This window comes from Haliaeetus albicilla, chromosome W, assembly GCF_947461875.1.
Source record: "Haliaeetus albicilla chromosome W, bHalAlb1.1, whole genome shotgun sequence".
NCBI classification, from domain to species: domain Eukaryota; kingdom Metazoa; phylum Chordata; class Aves; order Accipitriformes; family Accipitridae; genus Haliaeetus; species Haliaeetus albicilla.
Window position 1 is genome coordinate 40783624 of NC_091515.1, and position 23396 is coordinate 40807019.

General features: G+C 46.5%; 1 protein-coding gene across 2 annotated transcripts in view; it reads left to right on the plus strand.

Moving 5' to 3' along the window:
* The first annotated feature begins 640 nt into the window (after positions 1 to 640).
* The window catches only part of LOC138683375 (E3 ubiquitin-protein ligase UHRF2-like), a 175304-nt gene continuing 152548 nt past the window's right edge, over positions 641 to 23396 (plus strand). For both annotated transcript variants that reach the window (XM_069775087.1, XM_069775088.1), the window contains exon 1: positions 641 to 1189. In XM_069775087.1, the coding sequence (XP_069631188.1) occupies positions 1037 to 1189 (153 nt within the window). In that variant the 5' untranslated portion in view covers positions 641 to 1036. The remainder of the gene's footprint in view (positions 1190 to 23396) is intronic.

The window sequence follows — 23396 nt, forward strand, 5'->3', positions numbered from 1 at the left end:
TAAAAAAGGAGGCTTGATATTTTTGTCCTGGCCCACATCTGCACTTTTCTAATATGATAAGAGCAGACAGATCTATTCTGGATTTATTAGGCAGAGCTAAATCTGGCTGAATTGAGGTTTTGATGGCACTTTTGTACTGGGAAACATTGGGGCCTAGATTTCATCAGTGGATGCAAAGCAGTTTTGCTTGCTTTTTATTTATGCCATGTCAGGTCCATGCTTTTGTGTCACTGTGACACCTGACGTGCTGGGTCCTGACTCTGTGCGTGTCTGAAAGGGAAAGGTGGAAGCACGGAGTCACTTCCTATGTCATTGGTATAATTTGCAGGCCTGAGACTAGAGATGCTTTGCCCTGTGAGGGAATGAGAAGACGCTCCCGCTTGGCTCCCATAAGAACGATAATGGCCGCTTCTCTACGAGCGCACTAAACTATCCCCCTCCTCCCCAAGTCCTCGATACAACTACCAAGCAGGAGGAAAAAAGATGCTGGCCAGAGAATGCTCAAAGGGCGGGGTGGGGCGTGACTTTGTATAAAGCCGAACGCGGAAGGAGATGTGATGATGCTATCTATCCTCCCCCCACTTCTCAACGTTGTCTCTTTACGGCCGAGGGCTCTCGCGAGATCGCTATTGGCGCCGTGACCTCTGTACGAGAGCGGTAGCGGCTAGTAAACGCTCTCTGAGGGTTGGTGATGGTTCCTGGTGGTGTTCGTTAGATCTGCCTGTGGCAGTTCCCGCCAGACTTTGCCTCGTGTTGTGCTGGCTTGGAGAGCTTACGGTTCTGTTTGTGTGATTACGGGGTACGCTTGGGGAGTAGACGAGGATTGGGTTAGGTCTCCTTTACCTCTCCGCGCCCTTCTGAGCGAGGCCTGCGGGCGGGGAGGCTCGTGCCTGTTCGGTGGGATTTAAAAAACCTGCTTCCATTGAGCTGAACAAAGAAGTGAGGGAAACGCCTGTTCTGTCTTCCGTTATCACGGACTCGGAGAACAAAACCTCCCCTTCACCGCGGGTGGCTGAGCTAGTGGAAGGCGCACACCATGTGGATCCAAGTTCGTACCATAGACGGCACTGAGACCCATACCATTGATGATCTGAGCCGTCTCACCAAGATTGAGTGTTTGCGGGAGAAGATCCAGAAGACCTTCTGTGTGAGCCCTGACCGCCAGCGCCTCTTCTACCGGGGCAAGCAGGTGAGGTGGAGACCTGGTGGGTAGGGGTGGAGGGGAGCTTCTCTTCTATGTGATCTTCCCCTTCTTATGTTCTGCTCTCTGTGACTGGATGTAAAGCTCCTCGTCTCCTCCCATACTGGGATCTCTGGCTTTTGTTTTCTCTCTTCTCCTCTCACTGAGCCTAGGAGGTGGTGAGGGGCAAGGAGGGAAGACAAGCCGCCCGGCATGACAAAAGGCTCTGGGCCCAACTCTGGTTTTTCTATACTTTTCCTCCCCACCCCCCGCAGTAGTGAGCAGGTACTAATGAGGTCCTTTTGTGTTTTTCTTTTCCACCCAAACCGAGGGAGGCTCCTTCAGCTTATCACACCTAAGTGACAGAGCAGACAGTGGGGTGTGAGGGGGAGGAAATCCCCTGCTTTACTTTTCCGACCAGGCAAGAGAACGCAGGTTGTTTTCCCTGGGTTTCGGTGCCCCATCTGGGTATAAGGAAAACACTTTCTGTGTGTGCGCTGCAAGTAGTTTCCAAGGCCTAGGTGCCACATCACAGACTAAGGGTTTTCGGGGACTGTGGACTCTGAACTCCTTCCGTCCACCAGAAGAGGAGAGACAGAGTTCTCGTTAGAATCCTTCCTGGAGGCGGGTATGCGACTGTGCGGGTGGGTGTGTGTGTGGGGGGGGGCCGCATCGGCAGCCTGCATCTCCTTGTACTCCCTGGCTCCCTTGTATTAAAGCTGCGCATGAGTTTAGCGTCCTAGTCCTCTTAGGTGCTGCAAAGAGCTTTTTACAGAGAAGGATGTCAGTTGTAGCTGATATCTCAAGGAGTGCTTAATCTACACCTGGTTCCAGTGGTATTGGGGACCACTGGTTAAAAGTTTTTCTGTGAGTTGATGCTTTCTCCCCTCATCGGCGTGGGGCACGTCTTTATCCAAAGAGATTGTCTTGGGCTGTATTTTTGATGAAAGGTGTAACTTCTTTTAAGCTGCTTTATACAAATGAGGTATGTATAGTGCTTGAGTATTAGAGTGAGGCACAAATGTTACATGGGGGGGGAAAGGAGTATCAGATGTGTTGTATTTTTAGGGAGCTTGACTGCTAAGATGGGACTTGTTACTACAAATGAGCGTGGCAATGCTAGCTTAAGCTGAGCAATGTAAGATGGGGCAAGATTTCTGTTCTATAACAGATGAAGCATATACCTGTATGAACAGGAACAACCATGAGAAATAACAGTTTACTGTCCCCAAGAGGTGGTCATTCATGACTAGAGTGTGAACTTGCAATCTGAAATGTACTTAAAACCAAAAGGAAACAAATAGGTTTTGTGTCATGCTGGCTGTGCTTTGAGCAATCTTGTTACCACTCCACAAGACAGATGGGAGCCAGGTTTTGTGAGGGCATGTTGAAGCAGATGGCTGCAGACAAACCCATGCTGCTCTGACGAAGCTGGATGCAAGCAGCATTGGTCTTGAAGTTGAAGAGCTTGTTTACTTTTGTGTTACATTTGAGTCAGCATATGTAGGTGTTAATGTGTATTGTTAAGGATCTCATCACAGATCACTAATGGGAGTGTTTAGAAGACTGATAAGTCAGTTTAAAACAAAATTTGACTAGGTTGATGTACATTAACAACACACTTTTGTGGTAATGTCTAACTTATTACTGCATATTCAAAGCAGGCAGTTCTTAACAATCATATCATACATATAAGTCAGTTGTGAGTATGCAGTACCATGAAGTTAATAGCGTGTAGTTAATCCTCAGTAGTCTTAGTCATGAGGTGATCAGGCTCCAGAGCTCTGACAAGGGAAGCTGGAACAGAAGCCGGTGACTTGTCTGTCTTCCCCCCAATTTCAGATCTTGTACTTCTGTGGGATGTTTGTGTGTCTAGGCAAACAGTTCTTAGCCTTTGGCCTCTGTCCCTGGACTACATACTGCACGGTGCTTGGGGGGGGGGGGGGGGGGGGCGGGGGCAGGGCAGCAGGGGCAGGGACTACTTTCCCAGTCATAGACACCTAATGCCAAACTCTGGTTCACACAGCTAGTTCTCATACCAAGTTGATAACAAGCCTAACTGTGTGATCTTGCACAGTTAATGTAAGGCGTGTGGTCTGTTATTATCAATGCAATACTGTTCTTCCTGGGCACAATAATGCTTATATGTTTACCAATTATGCTATATCATTGTGCTTATGTTTGAGTTTAAAACAAACTGATGCTAATTAAATCCTGCTTAGTGTGCTTCTACGTCTGTGAGTGCACCAGGACTCTGCTCTGGCTTTGTGGAAAACAGTTGACCTGAGAAGCAGAGAAAATGAGCCTGTAGTGAGTTGTGATTCTTGAAGTAGTCTGTCAGAGGTCAAACTAATTAGAATATCTGTATTTCAGCCATTATATTAGTATGGTGTGTCTTAATTTAAAAAGTGGAATAACAAGCTCTTATAGCTGAACTTTTCCACATGGATGGGTGATAGTTTAGGGCACAGTTGGGATCGTCAGTGAAGCTAGAGTTGTAGAGTCTTCACATTCATTAAGTTTCGATCATTATGTAACTACTTAAATATATATATATATTTTTTGTAATCTTCATAATGAGTTCCAATGCTTCCTTGATGATTGGGTTTGGTTGATCCAGCAACTGATCTCATGGTACTAGTAACAAGAGGGGGGGAAACTGAGAAGGATTGCTCCCATACAATTAAAATTGGATGTAGAAGAAATATTAGCAGAGCAATATGTAAACCACTCAGGGATGTGATAGAGATGCACAGGTGTTGTAATTAAATGGGAGGAGATCAGAAAGCAATGTATTGTGCTAAAGGAATAAACTGTGAGGGGTTAGTCCTGAGATGGACTTAATGCCCCTGTACGTGGTCTGGCTGGGATGGAGTTAACTTCCTTCATAGCGGGCCCGTATGGTACTGTGCTTTGGATTTGTGACCAAAACAGTGTAGATAACACACTAGCGTTTTGGCTACTGCTGAGCAGTAATTGCGCAGCATCAAGGCCTTCTGTTTCTCACTCTGCCCCTGCAGCAAGTAGGCTGGATGTGTGCAAGCAGTTGGGAGGAGACACTGCTGGGACAGTTGACCCAAACTGACCAAAGGGATGTTCCATGCCATGTGACATCGTGCTCAGCAATAAAAGCTCAGGGAAAGAGGAGGAAGGGGGGGAATGTTTGTGGTTATGACATTTGTCTTCCCAAGCAACCGTTACGTGTGCCGAGGCCCTGCTTTCCAAGAAGTGGCTGGATATCTGCCTGCTGATGGGAGTGAGTGAATGAATTCCTCTTTTTGCTTGGCTTGTGCATGCAGCTTTTGCTTTGCCTTTTAAACTGTATCTCGATGCACAAGTTTTCTTGCCTTTCTCCTACTTTCTCCCTGTCCTGCGGGAGAGGGGAGTGAGCGAGCGGCTGCATGGGTACTTGGCTGCTGCCAGGGTCAACTCACTATACCCCCTGTGACAATATAGGCTGCGGAGTGACTGGCTGGGTAGCAGCTCTGCAGAAAAGGACCTGGGGGTCTTGGTAGACAGCAAGCTGAACACGAGCCAGCAGTGTGCCCTGGTAGCAAAGGTGGCCAACAGCATCCTGGGCTGTGTCAACAGGAGCATAGGCAATAGATTGAGGGACGTGACTATTTCCCTTTACTCAGCACTTGTTAGATAATATCTAGATTATTATGTTTGGTTTAGGTCCCTTAATGCAAGGAAGATGCTGACAAGCTGGTGTTAGCCCAGTGGAGGGCTGGCAAGATGGCCGTCAAGATGTGCTCTGTGAGGAGGGGCTGGGGGACTGGGCTTGTTCAGTCAGGTGAAGGAAAAGCTTGGCGGGGGGGGGTGGGGGTGGGGGTGGCAGCTAATAGCAGCCTTTCAGTGCCTACAAGGAGGTTGGTAGGACCTCTTAGCATGATCTTCTCCCCCACCCCCAAGAAAAACACAATCGTGTTCCAGTATAAATAAAGCTGATTAAGGCTCTCGACTACGGAGGTGCGAGATATATTATGTTGGACAACATTCAACTTGCTCTTGAACTGACCAGTGTCAATACTAATGGGACAACTGGGGGGGAAAAGAAAGAAACAGCTCTAGATCTCCATTGGAGTGGAGACCTGTGGGATCTTTGGGGTTTGAAGACAGCTAGGAGAAATAGACCTGAACTAGGAAGCTTGGTCCAAAGAACTAGATCTATGACAGTGGAGGGCGTCAAATTAAGATCAAGGGTGAATAGCTTTCCAGTATATCATGAATAAACATCACTGAGTAGTCAGTTCCAGACGTAAACAGAAAGAAAATGAATGTTTGATTCCCACCCCACCCCCCTTTTTGTGTGCATGCATTGCCAGATTGGACCTGACACAACAGCTGGGTATCAAATGAGCTTTGCCATAACACGAAGTCTCAGAAACACAGTGTAGGTCTACTCCGCATTCCCAACCCCATCTCAAAACATTACAACAGACTTGTCCTTCAGCTGTAGCCTTCTTCAATGTGCATGTTAACTACCACTCAAAGAACAAAGAAGTGGGATGTTGAAAGGTAAATATGAAGTGTCACAAATGATGCCTTGTGTTTTGTCATATGTAGGCCGTTAACTTTTACCAAAGTCTCTATTAGCTGATAAATGCATAGATCTTGCTCGCTAGAATGTTTTGAAATAACTTTTCTCCCTGTAAACTCAAACTTTTAACATTTCAGGCCAATCAAGTAAATGACCATGACGTAAGCAAAATTAGATAAGACATAATGTTTTAAGATGGTCACTGGCTGGGAACACAAACCTGTGACAGATCGTGTTAGATGCAGACAGTCATCTTAGTCTTCCTATACTGGAAATGCTAGATCTTGAGGTACGCGTGAAGTAAAATTGACATTTTGTAAGCATAGGTACACCTATGCAAGTCAGATCAGCTTGACTATACTTTCTGCTTCACAGGTGGCTTCTCCCTCGAATCTCTAACTCACGTAAAATGACACTATCTACAAAAGAGGAACATAACTTAACTCCAATAATTACAAACACACTCTCAAATTTTTGCCCTTTGCTCAATTAAATACTTCTGCGATGTTACACAATTAACCAATCTTAGAACCAGGTCTTTGAAAGCATACCATGATGCATATCTGTCATTTTAGAGACAATTATTATTTTTTTTTTAAGAATAGTTCAGTTGAAAGGGACCTGCAACTATCATCTAGTCCAACTGTAATGATACTAGGCGACTGAAGTTGTGAGAAAGTTCTGAATTTAAGTATTTCAATAACTTTTAAAGTAAATTTTTGCTTTCACCACTGTAGCTATCTATTGGGGGGGGGGGGGCGCGCGCACACCTGCAGATAAAAAATTGATGGTTGCAGATATAAAACTGCATTTGAACTCCATGTTCAGACAAAAGCTATATTATCCTCCAAGGTAAGTAGATAAAGAAAAGTTGTATCTAGTGTTGCCAAGAGCAGCTAAAAGATGTTCAGCTTAAGTCTTCAACATTCTTGGTTTTTCCCTAGCAAAACCAGTTTAAATTGTAATTATTTGAAAACAACAAAACTTGAAATAGATACTTAAAAAAATATTTTGAAAACTTGAATTGAATTTATCCTCAACAAGACTAATACCAAATATGCTTCTGTGTAAAGTAAACGTATGTTCCTTTACCTTTGATCTCACGTGCCAAAGTGCGATATTTTTGTTGTTCTCTGTAATAAAAAATTCTCATTGATGCCGTTGGTTTAGAAGCTTAGTTAGCTGCTTCAGCAAATTAAGGCATCATTAAAAAAACTAGGATCCAATTTATGTGAATGCACCGGTGCAAAAGCTGGTGATGAGAAATCCCTGCAAGTCCCACTGAGTTTATGGCACAAAGCCTCTACTCTAGCACATCTGTTGTAGGTTCTGAAATTTGCTTGTACCACAGATTTAAAAAAAATAAAAATAAAAAAATACCTTTGTACCCTCACTCCAGCTCAGAACTGATTTTTATGTTCCCAGTCACCAGATTCTCTACAAGAAACCTCTACATGAAATGCAGACCCGTCATCTCATGCATAAATACTACTTTTAAAACAAAATTTAAACAATTCAAGCACTAGAACTTGCTCCCATGAAACACTTGTTTAGACTTCAATGGAAGGAACTGAATATGAGCAGAGTAGTTTTTAAAGAAAATATTAACTTATATTTTATGTAGAAAAACAAGTACAGAAAAATCCAATGCATAGTTTCCTTTCCTTAGAGATAGGCATTCTGAGATGCATAAAGTCAAGATAAAGTTAATACTTCACAGGAATTTGTGAACAAAAGAAAAAAACCCTCATTACTCTCAGGATATTCATTATATCTGACTGAAAGACATTATGGCTTTTTAATACTTCTTTCCTTGGTTGCAATATTGAATGTGCTCTCTTTGATTCCAAGTTTCTTCAACAAAATTCTTTGTTTATACACGCCAAATCATAACATATGATGTCCTCAAAATAATATCAGAAGCACTTACTCGTCATACTTGATATGATAAATAGCTTCTTCATCAGTGTCCATGCAGTCTGAGTAAGATGTGGATGGTGTACTGTCCAAATAATTTGCATTCTCTCTAGAATGATCTTGACTTAAGTTTCCATTAGTCCTTTTGTAAGAATTGCCACTCTTTACTTGAGCTTTACCATTCTTATGTCCTTTTGTTGCTCGAGTAACATTTTCTATATGAGCTTCAAACCAGGCTCCAATGCTGACATCACGGGCATCCACCAATTCGTTTATCTAAAAGGAAAATTTGATAATGAATATTTATTTTCTATAATCCTGGTTAAGAACAGAAAGGAAAACTGACTAAAGTACTTAACTGTCAGTGAAAAAATTCTACACTGCTGATTTCAACTGGTTTGCGCTTGGGTAAGTTGGAGCAATGTTCAGTCATTCAAGTGTTGTGCTTTAAGTATTTTATTCCTCTACTTTTAATAAGATCTGTTATGAACACAATTTGTAAAAAATATATTTTTTAAAAGTTGAGGCTGATTTATTATTTTTTTAACCTACAAATTAGCTTAATCTCTCTTTCTACTGAACTTTTTCTTGCTTCGTGGAATTGTTCCTTATGACTAAAATAAGCACGTATACTTAAGATATTAGCCCACAACCAGATTTTAAGATTTCCCTGGACTTCCAAATTGGAATTATTACTTAACCCTGATTCTTTTTGACCTGCACTGCTGCTGAATCCTTCAATGTTTGAGAAAGGAGGGGGGGGGAGGGAGATGGGCTCTCCAAGCCTAACAAGGCGGCCATCATAACCAGTCGAGACTGGTCCTTCCATAAATCTTTCAACTGTAAGAAACAGAAATCTCTCATGACTCTTCTCCTGTTGCATTAAAGGGTAAAGAAGTTTGGCAGAAAATAAACCCCCTTGCGTTCCAGCTTATCCTCAGGTATCAGAGGGGCTGGGGGTGGCTAGGCTTAGATTCTGAGTGTTGTCCAATTCAACGCTATAAGTCCGGTCACATTCAATATATTGAACTACCACGATTACGGATGCACTAATAGCGCACTGTACTTTCAATTTAGCCGCGTTCAACGAACTAAAACGGCCAGATATGGGGAGTTTGGTCGCGTTCAACAAACTATCACGGCTAGATTAATGAACAGTACAGTTTATTAAAGCAACGGGAGTACAGATTCTTTTGGATTGCCGGTGATAAATACACTGTCTGCAAAGCACGTGCAAATAATAACACGGTCGACTACAAGCACATTAAATTATGGAAGAAAAGAGCTCTAACGATTTCTAAGTTTCCCAGGAAAGCACTCGGTACAGCCGAGTGTTTGAATCTCACCCCATAGGCGTCCCTATGGGGGGGGGGAAGAGAGGTTGAGCCCGTCGACTGGTCCCAGAAGCCGGCGATGTCCTCCCGACTTGTCCACGATGGTATCTTCCCTAACAGTCCCACTCTCTTAAGGCCTTTTATACTATTTTCCTATTTAGGTGGAGCTTCAGTGACTCTAGTCATACGTACCTTTACTATGATTGGTATAAAATCTCCTCGCTTTGCTTTTAAAGGTACATGCTAGAGAAAATTCAGAGCGCATGCTCAGTGAGGGGTGGTCGCACCTTGGAGGCGGGTAACTTTTGGGATGGAGGTGTGTTTTGGTATTATAATGAACAAAGTTCACCCAGAGGACATGATTTTGCATGTCAGTACCCCAGAACGGGGCACTTATGATATAAATCAGAAGTAGGGCAGTAGGTCGACAGAACCCCCATTATTTCACCTCCTTGCTTCAGCGGATTCAATGCAGGGGTCTACCGTTCTTGTTCCCTATCCCTGCGATGATATCACAGAGCCTGGCCGTGGTGTCCCCACTCCACTCCACCCTCTGTGTTGCTTCTCTTTGGGTCAGCATACCAAGCTCCATTGGTGTTGCTAACATTGCTAAGGTTGCAGGTTATGTTGCTTAGGGAATTATTATGGAACAGATTCCTGGCATATCCACTGCGTTCCACGCTGGAGGTTCACCTTCCCTTGAGAGTGTGGGGGGAACATATCGATAAGTCACTTCCAGCAATCATTCCACATCTCCTTTCTGTGCTCACAGTAGTGCTGGTAGTAAGTTATGAAACTATTGTAGAGCATGTTTCATTCATTCATTATCCTAACACATTTTTTTTTAAGCCTTCAACTTATTAAATACATATTGCTTCAACAATACAAGGTTTTTCCTGTGATTTGACGTAAACCACTGAGGTATATACATCGCTTCAGTTACACAGGCATTCTTTTAAGAATTGTAGTGTATAAACAGTTATTTTTCTTTGAAATATTAACTGGAATAAAATAGTATAAAAAAACCCAACCAATTAAGGAACACCTTCGTACACTGCACACCACGTATAAGAAAACATTATTGCAATAGAGCTGCTATGGAGCCATACCAAGCGAAGAAGATACGGCGTATGGAAGAAGACTCTAAGATGAGAAACTTAAAGTAAATTCTAAAAATGCTCAGAATAGGTTTGATTACTGTAAAATCAAATTGGAGGAACTACTTTTCACGCTCATTTCGGAAATAATATTTTAACAGGAATGTTTTACAGATGTATTTTTAGTTTTACTTGTCGTGGTTTAACCCCAGCCAGCAACTAAGCACCACGCAGCCGCTCACTCACTCCCCCCCATCCAGTGGGATGGGGGAGAGAATCGGGGAAAAAAAATGGTAAAATTTGTAGGTTGAGATAAGAACAGTTTAATAGGACAGAACGGAAGAAACTAAGAATGATAATAATAACAATAATAAAATGACAACAATAATAATAGGATTGGAATATACAAAACAAGTGATGCACAATGCAAATTGCTCGCCACTTGCCGACCGATGCCCAGGTAGTTCCCGAGCAGCGATCTGCATCCCCCACCCCACCACCCCCTGGCCAACTCCCCCCGGTTTATATACTAGGCATGACGTCACATGGTATGGAATATTCCTTTGGCCAGTTGGGGTCAGCTGCCCTGGCTGTGCCCCCTCCCAACTTCTTGTGCCCCTCCAGCCTTCTTGCTGGCTGGGTATGAGAAGCTGAAAAATCCTTGACTTAGTCTAAACACTACTTGGCAACAACTGAAAACATCAGTGTGTTATCAACATTCTTCTCATACTGAATCCAAAGCATAACACTATAGCAGCTACTAGAAAGAAAATTAACTCTATCCCAGTTGAAACCAGGACAGCAAAACATCCTTTTCTTCTAATTTTTTTATATAAAGAAGGAAATTTACTTTCTAAAGACCATCTAAATGTCCCTTTAAAAAACCCAAAACCAACCAAACAACAAACAAACAAAAAAACCAGAAAATTTGACCCCAAAAGATAACACATTAACATAGCAGCCAACCAACCCCAGGTCATGAACAAACTTGTTTTACCACTCTATGATGCATAGAAGAGAATTGTGCATTTCCAAAATGTTTAATAAGCAGGCTCTGTACTGATACATAGATAGAACAATTATGAAACTCATTTTTCTGGGATAAATTTGTAAGGCTGAATTGCTTCAGGGGCTGTGTTATGTGTTTACAGTTTTTTAAAATGAGGGCAGTTTAATTTGCCACAGATGTGTATGGTTTAATTTAGAGCCTTAATCAAGCAGCAAGACAATGACAGAGATGGATATTTATTCTTACTACTGTATTGGGTTTGCGTGGCAAGGTTTTGGTAGCGGGGGAGTTACAGGGGTGGCTTCTGTGAGAAGCTGCTGGAAGCTTCCCCTATGTCCGACAGAGACAATGCCAGATGGCTCCAAGACGGACCTGCCGCTGGCCAAGGCCGAGCCAATCAGTGATAGTGGTAGCGCCTCTGTGATAACATTTTTAAGAAGGGGAAAAAAAGTTGCTGTGGAACAGAAATTGCAGCCAAAGAGTGGAGTGAGACCATGTGAAAGAAACAACTCTGCAGACACCAAGGTCAGTGAAGAAGGAGGGGGAGGAGGTGCTCCAGGCACCAGAGCAGAGATTCCCCTGCAGCCCGTGGTGAAGACCATGGTGAGGCAGGCTGTCCCCCTGCAGCCCATGAAGGTCCACAGTGGAGCAGATATCCACCTGCAGCCTGTAGAGGACCCCACACCAGAGCAGGTGGATGCACCCAAAGGAGGCTGTGACCCAGTGGGAACACTGCGCTGGAGCAGGCTCCTGGCAGGACCTGTGGATCTGTGGAGAGAGGAGCCCACGCTGGAGCAGGTTTTCTGGTGGGACTTGTGACCCCGCGGGGGACCCACGCTGGAGCAGTCTGTTCCTGAAGGACTGCACGCTGTGGAAGGGACCCATGCTGCAGCAGTTCGTGAAGAACTGAAGCCTGTGGGAAGGACTCATGTTGGAGAAGTTCGTGGAGAACTGTCTCCCGTGGGAGGGACCCCACGCTGGAGCAGGGGAAGAGTGAGGAGTCCTCCCCGTGACGAGGAAGGAGCGGCAGAGACAATGTGTGATGAACTGACCGTTACCCCCATTCCCCGTCCCCCTGTGCCGCTCGGGGGGAGGAGGTAGAGAATTCAGGAGTGAAGCTGTGCCTGGGGAAGAAGGGAGGGGTGGGGGGAAGGTGTTTTGAGATTTGGTTTTATTTCTCATTACCCTACTCTGGTCTGATTGGTAATAAATTGAGTTAATTTTCCCCAAGTCGAGTCTGTTTTGCCCGTGATGGTAATTAGTGAGTGATCTCTCCCTGTCCTTATCTCAACTCATGAGCCTTTCCTTGTATTTTCTCTCCCCTGTCCAGCTGAGGGGGGGGAGTGATAGAGCAGCTTTGGTGGGCACCTGGCATCCAACCACAACTACACCCAAAGACCAGCATCTATAAACAAATCAACATGAATGATATTAATTATCAGTATTTAAACTGAAGCAATCATTAGGTAATTTGATGTACAAATGAAGGCAGTTCCTAAACTAACAAATTTACTGAGAGATAGAGGGTGAAAGGTAAGAATATAATGCATAAGGTATATATCATATTGACCCTATTTTTTCTTACTTTTCACATGCTTCCTTGAAAAAAAAAAAAAAAATTCAACCCTTTCCTTTTTTCCCCCCATGTAAAATCCCAGCATCCAATTTAAATTTTTATTCTCAACTCCCACAATATGAAAAGTATATCTTTTTAAAAGATAAACATATAATAAACAAATGAAAGCTCCACCTTGTTTTAAGTCAGTCTGTTGACCTATTTTAAACATAAGGAGCGGGTATTTCTGTAAGGAAACCTCAGGAAAACATCCCTATTTAACATTAGGCATTTCAATTAGTTCTAGCTTAAAGTGATTCGCAACTTCCTCCTCCTGAAAATGCAGTTGAGACACAGACATTATTGAGGTTTCCCCATCTGCAGCTACTTCTTGAGACTAGCTACAAAGATGACAAAGAAGCCATGTTAGTCAAGCCAAAAAACCTTAGAGCCAGAAAGAAGTAAGTCTCCTGTGATTTTTCCTCCCAAATGCATCTTTCTATACTGTGATGCTCACACTTGGACAATAGACTTCCCAGCCTTGTAGCGAATAAAGGCAAATAATTACGAGTATAAACCCTTGAGAACTATATCACGGTTATTTTATATACCACCCTATTTATACCCGATGAACTAAAGATGTAGACAATAGCAGAGGGATTCAAAGAAAAACTAAGGCATTCAGAAGAAGAATGTTAATCAGTGGTATAACAACAAAGCCTTTTTAATCTGTAACTCTGTTATGAATATAATTTGAATTGATAAATCAACACGGACACTTTAAGCTTTGTGATAGGTTGACCCACGGCATCCATCCTGCCATTTTATTCGCAAGAGCTGAATCTCCTGTGCAGGTCCCTTGACCTTGCTTTTCTTTATGGTGAAACCAGCTTTCAGAAGAATCTGAATTATTCTTTTTCCCTTCTCAAACACTTCTTCTGCCTTGTTGCCCCACACGATGATGTCATCTCTGTATTGTAAATGTTCAGGGGCATTCCCTTGTTCCAGTGCAGTCTGGATTAGTCCATGACAAATGGTAGGGCTGTGCTTCCACCCCTGGGGCAGTCGATTCCAGGTGTATTGGACACCTCTCCATGTGAAAGCAAACTGTGGCCTGCACTCTGCTGCCAAAGGAATGGAGAAAAACGCATTGGCAATATCAATTGTAGCATACCACGTGGCTGCCTTTGATGCCAGTTCATATTGGAGCTCTAACATGTCTGGTACAGCAGCACTGAGTGGCGGTGTCACTTCATTCAGGCCGCGATAATCTACTGTTAACCTCCACCCTCCATCAGACTTTTGCACTGGCCATATGGGACTATTATAGGGTGAGCGAGTCTTGCTGATGACTCCTTGGCTCTCCAGTTGATGAATCAGCTCATGGATGGGAGCCAGGGAGTCTTGGTTTGTGCGATATTGCCGGCGGTGCACCGTCCTGGTAGCGATTGGCACCTGCTGTTCTTCAACTCGCAGCAATCCCACAATGAAGGGATCTTCCGAGAGGCCAGGCAGGGTACATAGCTGTTTGATCATCTCTGCGTTTACAGTGGCTACACCAAAAGCCCATTGGTACCCCTTTGGGTCCTTGAAATACCCTCTCTTGAGGTAGTCTATGCCAAGGATACAAGGGGCCTCTGGGCCGGTCACAATGGGGTGCTTTTCCCACTTGTCCCCTGTTAAGCTCACCTCAGCCTCCAATATAGTCAATTCTTGGCATCCCCCTGTCACTCCAGAGATCCAGATGGGTTCCGTGCCCCTGCACCCTGATGGCACCAGCGTACACTGTGCACCAGTGTCTACCAAAGCCTTATACTTCTGTGGGTCTGATGTGCCAGGCCATCGAATCCACACAGTCCAGTATATCCGGTCATCCCTTTCCTCCTCCTGGCCGAAGGCAGGGACCCTCTATTGCTGTTCCTCATCAGAATATTCACTGTCCGATCCTTGCGGTGCCATACCAGAAGTCCCCTCACCAGAATCGAGGGAGGTGGTTTCAGTTCTTCTATGCCTGGAGGATCGCCGATTGCTTTCTTGGGCCTCTACAGCAACTACGCTGACAGCCTTCTTCTTGGGTGACCCCTTCTTAACAGCTGTCTTCCCTCTCAGTTCACGTACACGGGCTTCCAGCTTAAAGGTGGGTTCACCATCCCGCTTCCTCATGTCCTCCCCTTGGTCACGCAGGAAGAACCAGAGTGTACCACGTGGCATACGCCTTGGGCTCCCTTTCCCTCTGACCGGGGCAGGAGAGGACTCGTTTCTTGGAGCGTCCCTAACAGCCAAGGCACTGTCCTGTAGGGATGAGGAGACACAGAGATTTTCCTCAAAGTTTTGGAGCCAAGACGACACTTTCTCCACAGTTGGTGTTTCCATATCTGGACAATACATTGCTGCCAAGCTGTTAGAATACGATGCTGGGGCACCTTGAATCACCTTTCGCCACATGGCCCGTGTGCACAGGACATCCTCTGGATCTTTGGAGACCTCCTCATCGTCTAGATCACTGTAGATGACTTCCAGCACTGCTAACTCTCTCAGGTACTGGATGCCTTCATCTGCGGTAGTCCACTTTTCTGAGGAATTCACAAGATCTTCGTTGAATGGATATCTTGCCCTCACACTTGAGAGGAGCCGTCTCCAGAGACTGCAAATTGCTGCCTCTTTTCCAATTCCTCTTTCAATTCCCCGGTTTCTAGCGAGGGATCCCAGCTGTTGGGCTTCCTTGCCTTCCAATTGCTGACTGTCAGCCCCATTATCCCAGCATCGGAGCAGCCAGGCAGCAATCCGCTCACCTGGCTGGCGGCTGTAATCTTTCTGCATGTCTCGAAGTTCTGAGGAGGTCAGGGACCGGGTAGTTTCCGCTTCCTGTCTAAGTTCTCTCACTCCTTCCTCCAATTTCTTTGTCGAAGGACCGGCTTCTAGATCAATCCTTTCCTCTTCTTCTTCTTCCCTTACTAATCGATGGTATGGACCCGTTGATCTCCTTGTCCACTGTTTCTTTTTCACTACTGGGGCAGTTACTGTTGTTGTTGTTTGGGTCCCTATCTTGAGCTTGGTGTCCTCAGATGCAGTCTGGGTCCCTGCCTCAACCGTGGTCCTCTGAGAGTGTTGAACTATGGCTCGGTAGGCATAGGCCAGGCCCCAGTACAGTGCGAGAAGCTGCTGGTTTTCATTGGGATAGGCAAGGCACCCTTCTATCAGGTGGCGCGTCAGTTTGCCAGGGTTGCTTGCCTGTTCGGGTGTAAAGTCCCAGGTTATGGGAGGTGATAACCGTCCTAGGAATCTGCCCAAATCCTTCCATATACCCTGCCACCCAGGGACCGGTCGCTTGAGGGCACATTTCAGTGTTGCCTCACCCAAAACTTGTCTTCTCTTATACCAGGACGAGACCAGATTCCACAATACCCATAATATGCCACCAGTATTAATTATTAGTATTGAACAGCTCACATAAGGGTGAACAAGGGCCTCGGGAGCCTGCATAATAAAACCATTCACATCAATGCCTGGTAGGGAGAGGGAGATATATTCCCTCATCTCCTCCACAAGATAGCTCCCACAACACAGCAAAGCCATCAGTGCCAGGGCAAAGCACACAGCCATTATTTGCATTAACATGTTCCCAAACTCGGCGAGATAGAGATAAGCAAGCAGCCAACAAGCTCCGTGACCTGCACAGGAGCTTGCCACTTAATAACTAGCTATAGCACGCTTAATGCAAAACTGCTGTTGTCGAGTCCCTGTTCGGGCGCCAAAAAGGACTGTGGTGGGTTGACCCTGGCTGGGCGCCAGGTGCCCACCAAAGCCGCTCTGTCACTCTCCCTCCTCAGCTGGACAGGGGGGAGAAAATATAACAAAAGGCTCGTGGGTCAAGATAAGGACAGTTTAATAAAGTGAAAGCAAAGGTCGCGCACGAAAGCAAAGAAAAACAAATGATGTTATTCTCTACTTCCCATCAGCAGGCGATGTCTGGCCACTTCCTGGGAAGCAGGGCTTCAGTACGTGTAGTGGTTGCTCCGGAAGATGAAAATGCCCCCCTTCCGTCTCCCTTTACTTAGCTTTTATATCTGAGCTGACGTCATCTGGTATGGAATATCTGTTTGGTTACTTTAGGTCAGCTGTCCTGGTTATGTCCCCTCCCAAGATCTTGCCCTGCCCCAGCCTGCCATTGAGGGGGGGGCAAAAATGTTAGAGAGACAGCCTTGAAGCTGTGCCAGCACTGCTCAGCAGTAGCCAAAACACTGGTGTGTTATCAACACCTTTCTAGCTACTGATGCAGAGCACAGCACTATGAGGGCTGCTATGGGGAGAATTAACTCCATTTCAGCCAGACCCAATACAAGCTTAATGGCAACCATTGATACAGAGAGCTTTAAACTAGACTTAGCAGGGGAAGGGAATGCAGTTTTGAGCAACAGAGAAGAGCCAGGGGCTTTTGATGTATTAGGAACCAACAGGGAAACACCTGTGAAATGCCGCAAAGGAATTAGGGCTTGTCCCTCTATAAAGGTGACAAGGTAGGTAGCCCAGCTGAAGTGCCTCAATACCAATGCATGCGGCGTGGGTAACAAGCAGGAGGAGCTGGAAGCCACTGTGCAGCTAGAAAGCTACGATCTGATCATTACCACTGAAACGCAGTGGGACGAATCGCACGATTGGAGCGCTGCAATCGATGGCTATAAACTGTTCAGAAGGGACAGGCAAGGAAGGAGGGGCGGGGGGTGGAGTGGGGTTGCCCTCTATGTAAAAGAATGTACTGACTGCACAGAGCTGTCTTTGAAAAACAGCAATGAACAGGTTGAGAGCTTATGGGTAAAAATTAGGGGCCAAGCCAACAAAGGAAACCTCGTGGCTGGTGTTTACTACAGGCCACCCGATCAAGGGGAGCCTGTTGATGAAGCGTTCTACTTCAACTACGGGAAGCATCATGCTCGCAGGCTCTGATCCTGCTGGGGGACTTCAATCACCCTGACATCTGCTGGAAGAGCAGCACAGCAAGCTGTAAGCGGTCCAGGAGACTCTTGGAGTGCGTCGAGGACAATTTCTTAATCAAGGTCTCTCCAAGGGATGTGAAGAATAACAAGAAGGGCTTCTACAGGTATGTTGGCCAGAAAAGGAAAACAAAATAAATTGTACCCCTCTGATAAATAGGACAGGGGATCTGGTGACAGCTGACATGGAGAAGGCAGAGGTACTCAACAATTTTTTTGCCTCGGTTTTCCCTGGCTCTTCCTACATCTCTCGGGTCCCTGAATCTCAAGGCAGGCACTGGGGGAATGAAGTCCCACCCATCATAGGAGGAGATCAGGTTCAAGACCACCTGAGGAACCTGAACGTACACAAGTCCACGGGACGCAACGAGATGCATCCCAGGGTCCTGAGGGAATTGGCTGATGTAGTTGCCAAGCCACTCCCCATCATATTTGAAAAGTCGTGGCAGTCAGGCAAAATCCCGAGTGACTGGAGAAAAGGGAAACATCACACCCATTTTTAAAAAGGAGGGCCCTGGGAACTACCGACCAGTCAGCCTCACCTCCGTGCCTGGTAAAAATGGTGGAACAGATGCTCCTGGAAGTTATGATGAAGCATATGGAACACAGGGAGGTGATTAGGGACAGCCAACATGGCTTCACCAAGGGCAAATTGTGTCAGTCTAATCTGGTGGCCTTCTGCAGTGGAGTGACTGCTTTGGTGGACAAGGGAAGAGCTACGGATGTCATCTACCCGGACTTCTGTAAGGCCTTTGACATGGTCCCCCACAACATCCTTGTCGCTAAATTGGAGAGAGATGGGTTTGATGGATGGACTGTTAGATGGATAAGGAACTGGCTGGATGGCCACATCCAAAGAGTTATAGTCAACGGCTCAATGTCCAAGTGGAAACCAGTAACGAGTGGTGTCCCTCAAGGGTCCGTACTTTTATGATTGCTTCTCCATTTTGTTCTAATGGACAACACAGCAAGTTTGCAAAGAAATAAATAGGGTAAAACTAGAAAACCTCCCCGTGGCTTCAAATTTCCAGTTGGCTTTATCTTTCTACAGGAAGCCATTTCTGGTTTGGGGGTAAACTTATTTGAGAAAACACAAAATGTTGCTGGCATTGTGTCTGAGTATATGAACCCTCCTGAAATCTGCAACACTGTATATCCCAGTGGAGAGACACTTCAGTGATTCTATAGGAGTCAACTTGGACAGAGCCCGGTTAAGAAGTTCTGCTTTGACACTGCCCCCAAGGTACTCCTACAAAATCAGATTATCCAATATGGGTAACTTCTCAAGCCTGTCAAGGTCCCTCTGGATGGCATCCCTTCCCTCTAGCAAATCAACTGCATCGCTCAGCTTGGTGTCATCCGCAAACATGCTGAGGGTGCGCTCAATCCCACTATCTATGTCACGGATGAAGATATTAAATAGTATTGGTCCCAGTACAGACCCTTGAGGAACTCCACTCGTTACTGTTTTCCTTTTAGACATTGAGCCGTTGACTATAACTCTTTGGATGCAGCCATCCAGCCAGTTCCTTATCCATCTAAGCCAAGATCTGAAAGTAATGAGCAAGAGAGATTACATTTGGTGGTGGGTTCACCTTGGCTGGCTGCCAGACTCTCTCACTCCCCCTCCTCAACAGGATGGGGGGAGAAAATAAGATAGAAAAGCTCACGGGTCGAGATAAGGACAGGGAGATCACTTCCCAATTACCATCACGGCCAAAACAGACTTGACTTGGGGAAAATTAATTTATTTTATTGCCAATTGAGTAGGATAGTAAGAAACAAAGACAAAAACTAAAACACCTTCCCCCTACTCCCCCTTCTTCCCAGGCTCAATATCACTCTTTTCATTCCCGACTATTCTACCTCCTCCCACCCCGAGCAGCGCAGGGGGGGATGGGGAATATAGGGTTGCGGTCAGTTCTTTGTCTCTGCTGCTCCTTCCTCCTCACGCTTTTCCCCTGCTCCAGCGTGGGTCCTGTCCATAGGCCACAGTCCTTCAGGAAAAGACTGCTCCAGCATGGGTCCTCCATGGGCCGCAATTCCTGGCAGGAAAACCTGCTCCTGCATGGGCTCCTCTCCACAGGCTGCAGTTCCTGCCAGGAGCCTGCTCCAGCATGGGCTCTCCACAGGTTTGTGGCTATGGCATTTTTCTTCCCAAGCAACTGTTGCGCGTGCTGAGGCCCTGTTTTCCAGGAAGTGGCAGGACATCTGCCTGCCAATGGGAAGTAGTGAATAAGTTCCTCTTTTCGCTTTGCTTGTGCACGTGGCTTTTGCTTTCCCTGTTTAACTGCCATTATCTCGATCTAGAAATCTTCTCGCCTTCCTTCTATTTCTCTCCCCATCCCACAGGAGAGGGGAGTGAGCAAGAGGCTGGGTGGGTGTTTGGCTGCTGGCCGGGATCAACCCACCACAGCCCCTTTTTGGCACCCAACATGGGGCACGAGATAACGACAGTTTTGTTCTGAGCGTGCTATAGCTGTTGTAGTTGTTAATTGGCAGGCTTCTGTGCTGATCACAGAGCTTGTTCGCTTTACTGTATAATAGCGTTTAGGGCTTGTTAGTGGCTGCTTTCGGCTCGTGCTGTTTGCTATGCTGCTTATTTCTCTATTTCGCTGTGCCTGGGAACATTTTGATAAAAGCAATGTACTTGGACTGGCATATGGCCCTGGTAATTGATGTCATTCCTGTGCTGGGTGGGCTACCTTGTGGGGAGAATGAGGGATTACATCTCTCTCCATCTGGGATTGATGCAGCTGGCTCTGTTGCACGGGTTCCCGAGGCTCTTGTACATCCTTATGTAAGCTGTTTGATTCTGTTATCTAACAAACATCATTGGCTTTTTGTCGAGTACATGGAACCTGGTTTCATCCTGGCATAAGAGGGAACAACTTGTTGGTGAGGCCACAGAGAAACATAGAATCATAGAATAGTTTGGATTGGAAGGGACCTTTAAAGGTCATCTAGTCCAACCCCCCCTGCAATGGCGTTTGACATGCCCCAAGGCGGTCGATCCCTGAGTGGCAGGGTGTGTGGGAGGATTTGGGCAGATGCCTAAGGTGGTTATCACCTCTGATAGCCTGGGATTTTACGCCTGGAGAGGCGTATAATCCCGTTGAATTGGTGCGCCACTTGACAGAAGGGTGCCTTGCCTACCCCAATGAGACCCAGCAGCTCCTAGCGCTGTATTGGGGCATGGCCTGTGCCTATTGAGCCTCTGTTCAGCACCATCAGAGGAGCATGGGAAGGAGTGCCTCTGCATCTGAGGACACAGTGGTTGAGACAGGGACCCAAACCCCAACTACAGTAATCGTCCCAGTAGTCAAAAAGAAACACTGGATGTGGAGGTTGACAGGTCCATACCATTGATTAGTGAGGGAGGAGGAGGAGGAAGGGTCTGATCAGGAAGCTGGTTCTTTGACAAAGGAACAGGAGGAGGAGGTGACAGACTTGACCCAAGAGGCAAAAACCACATGGTCCCTAACCCTGAGTGAACTTCGAGATCTGTGGAAAGATTAGGGCCTTCAGCCAGGCGAGTGGATTGCTGCCTGATTGCTCTGATGCAGGGATACTGAGGCCAACAGTCAGGAATCAGAGGGTAAGGAAGCCCAGCAGCTGGTATCCCTAGCTAGGGACTGGCGAATTGACAAAGAAATTGGAAGAGAGGTGACAATTTTCAGCCTCTGGAGGTGGCTCCTGTCGAGTGTGAAGGTGAGATATCCCCTCAAGGATGATCTTGTAAATTACCGAGGGAAGTGGACCATTGCTGAGGAAGGCATCCAGTATCTGAGAGAATTAATGGTGGTGGAAGTCGTCTACAGTGACCTGGACAGCAACCAGGTCTCCAAAGATCTGGATGACATCCGGTGTACATGGGCCATGTGGAGGAGGTTTGTCCAGAATGCACCGGTGTTGTACTCCAACACCCTGGCGATGATGGACTGGCCAGACTTCAATATACCAACTGTGGAGAGACTGACCCACCAGCTCCAGCATTTCAAAGAGAATCTCCCATCCTCCTCATTCCCACGGCCCAGCGTCTCGGCTGTCAGGGGCACCCCACGGAGCCAGCCTCTCCCGGCCAGAGGGAAAGGGAGCCCCAGGCGCATGTTGCGTGGCACCCTCTGGATCATCCTGCGTGACCAGGGGGAGGACACGAGGAAGTGGGATGGTGAGCCCACCTCAAAGCTAGAAGCCCACGTATGTGACTTGTGGGGGAAGACAGCTGCTAAGAAGAGGCCATACAAGAAGGCTTTTGTTCCAGGTGCTGTTGAGACGGTAGAAGGCAACTAGCAACCAGCAATCCCCCAGATGCAGAAGAAGGACTGAGAACGCTTCTCCTCTTGATTTTGGTGAAAGGACTTCTGGTCTGACACCGCAGGGGTCAGATAGTGAATACTCCAACGAGGAATAGAGGGTCCCTGCCTTCAGCCAGGCAGAGGAAAGGGATGACTGAGTGTACTGGGCTGTATGGATTCAATGGCCTGGCACATCAGACCCACAGGAATATAAGGCTCTGGGCGGACACTAGTGCACAGTGTACCCTAATGCCATTGGGGTACAAGGGGGTGGAACACATCTGGATTTTTGGACTGACAAGGGGATCCCAAATGTTGTCTGTGTTGGAGGCTGAGGCGAGCCTAACAGGTAACAAGTGGCAAAAGTACCCCATTGTTACTGGCCCGGAGGCTCTGTGCATCCTTGGCATAGACTACCTCAGGAGAGGGTACTTCAGGGACACAAAAGGGTACCAGTGGGCATCTACAAGTACAAGGAAAAGATGGCATCTTCCAAACACATAGAAATTCCTAGCCTCTACAAAGCATGCAATGATTTTGTTATTTAGTTGCTCCTTAGGGAGTGCAGCAGCCCAGAGCACTGCAAACAGAGGTGCGGCCACTAGCAGGGGCAGCTTGTGGTGCAGGGCACCCGGGACGCTGCAGGGGTTGCTCTCAATTTGCACAGCAGTTTGCACACAGAAAGGCTGACTCCTGATTAGGGAGGATCCAGCTCACAGAGAGCAGCAGATAGTGACATGGTAGTTGTCGCAGCAGTTATTAACACGGCTGTGGTGCAGAGAGGACAGGCACTTATGCTGAGGACTGTGTGGGGCTGCTTGGAGATTGTGCAGCAATGGTCTCAACATGAAGCAGGGCACACTCCCCAGCACTGACTGGCGATAATGCCCTTGGCACACTGGAGGCCTCGATCCAAACAGAGTTGGGGCGGGGTGGGAGGATGACACTTCCCAGGTCTCAGGCTGCAGAGAGTGCCTGGGGCCTCTCTGTGGGACTGGGGGCACTGGTGGCATCTCCTGTGAGAGAGGTGCTCTGGTTGAGGTGCTGAGTCACCAGGTGAAGGAGATGCAGGAAGAGGTGAGCAGGCTGCAAATCATCAGGGAGGACAATGAGGAGATTGACAGGGTCTTTGCAGAAACTCTGCAGAGACAACAGCCTGAGCCACACACAGCAAGGAAGGAGGGACAGCTAGAGACCATGGTCAAACAGGTAGCTGAGGGTGGCTGTCAAGATGGAGAAGGCCGGAAGCTTGTGACTTCTGGCAAATGGAAGAAAGGCTCCTGCTCCACCTGCAGACCTGCAACTGCCCTGGGTATAGTGCCCTGGGCACTGGTGAGGACAAACAAGACCCTTCAGGGTATGCATCAGAGCCAGCTGAGCCCAAACCTTGTGTCTGCACAAAGGGAAAAAGGAAAGTGACAGTCATTAGAGACCCCCTCCCCTGGGGGACAGAGGCACCTATCTGCTGACCC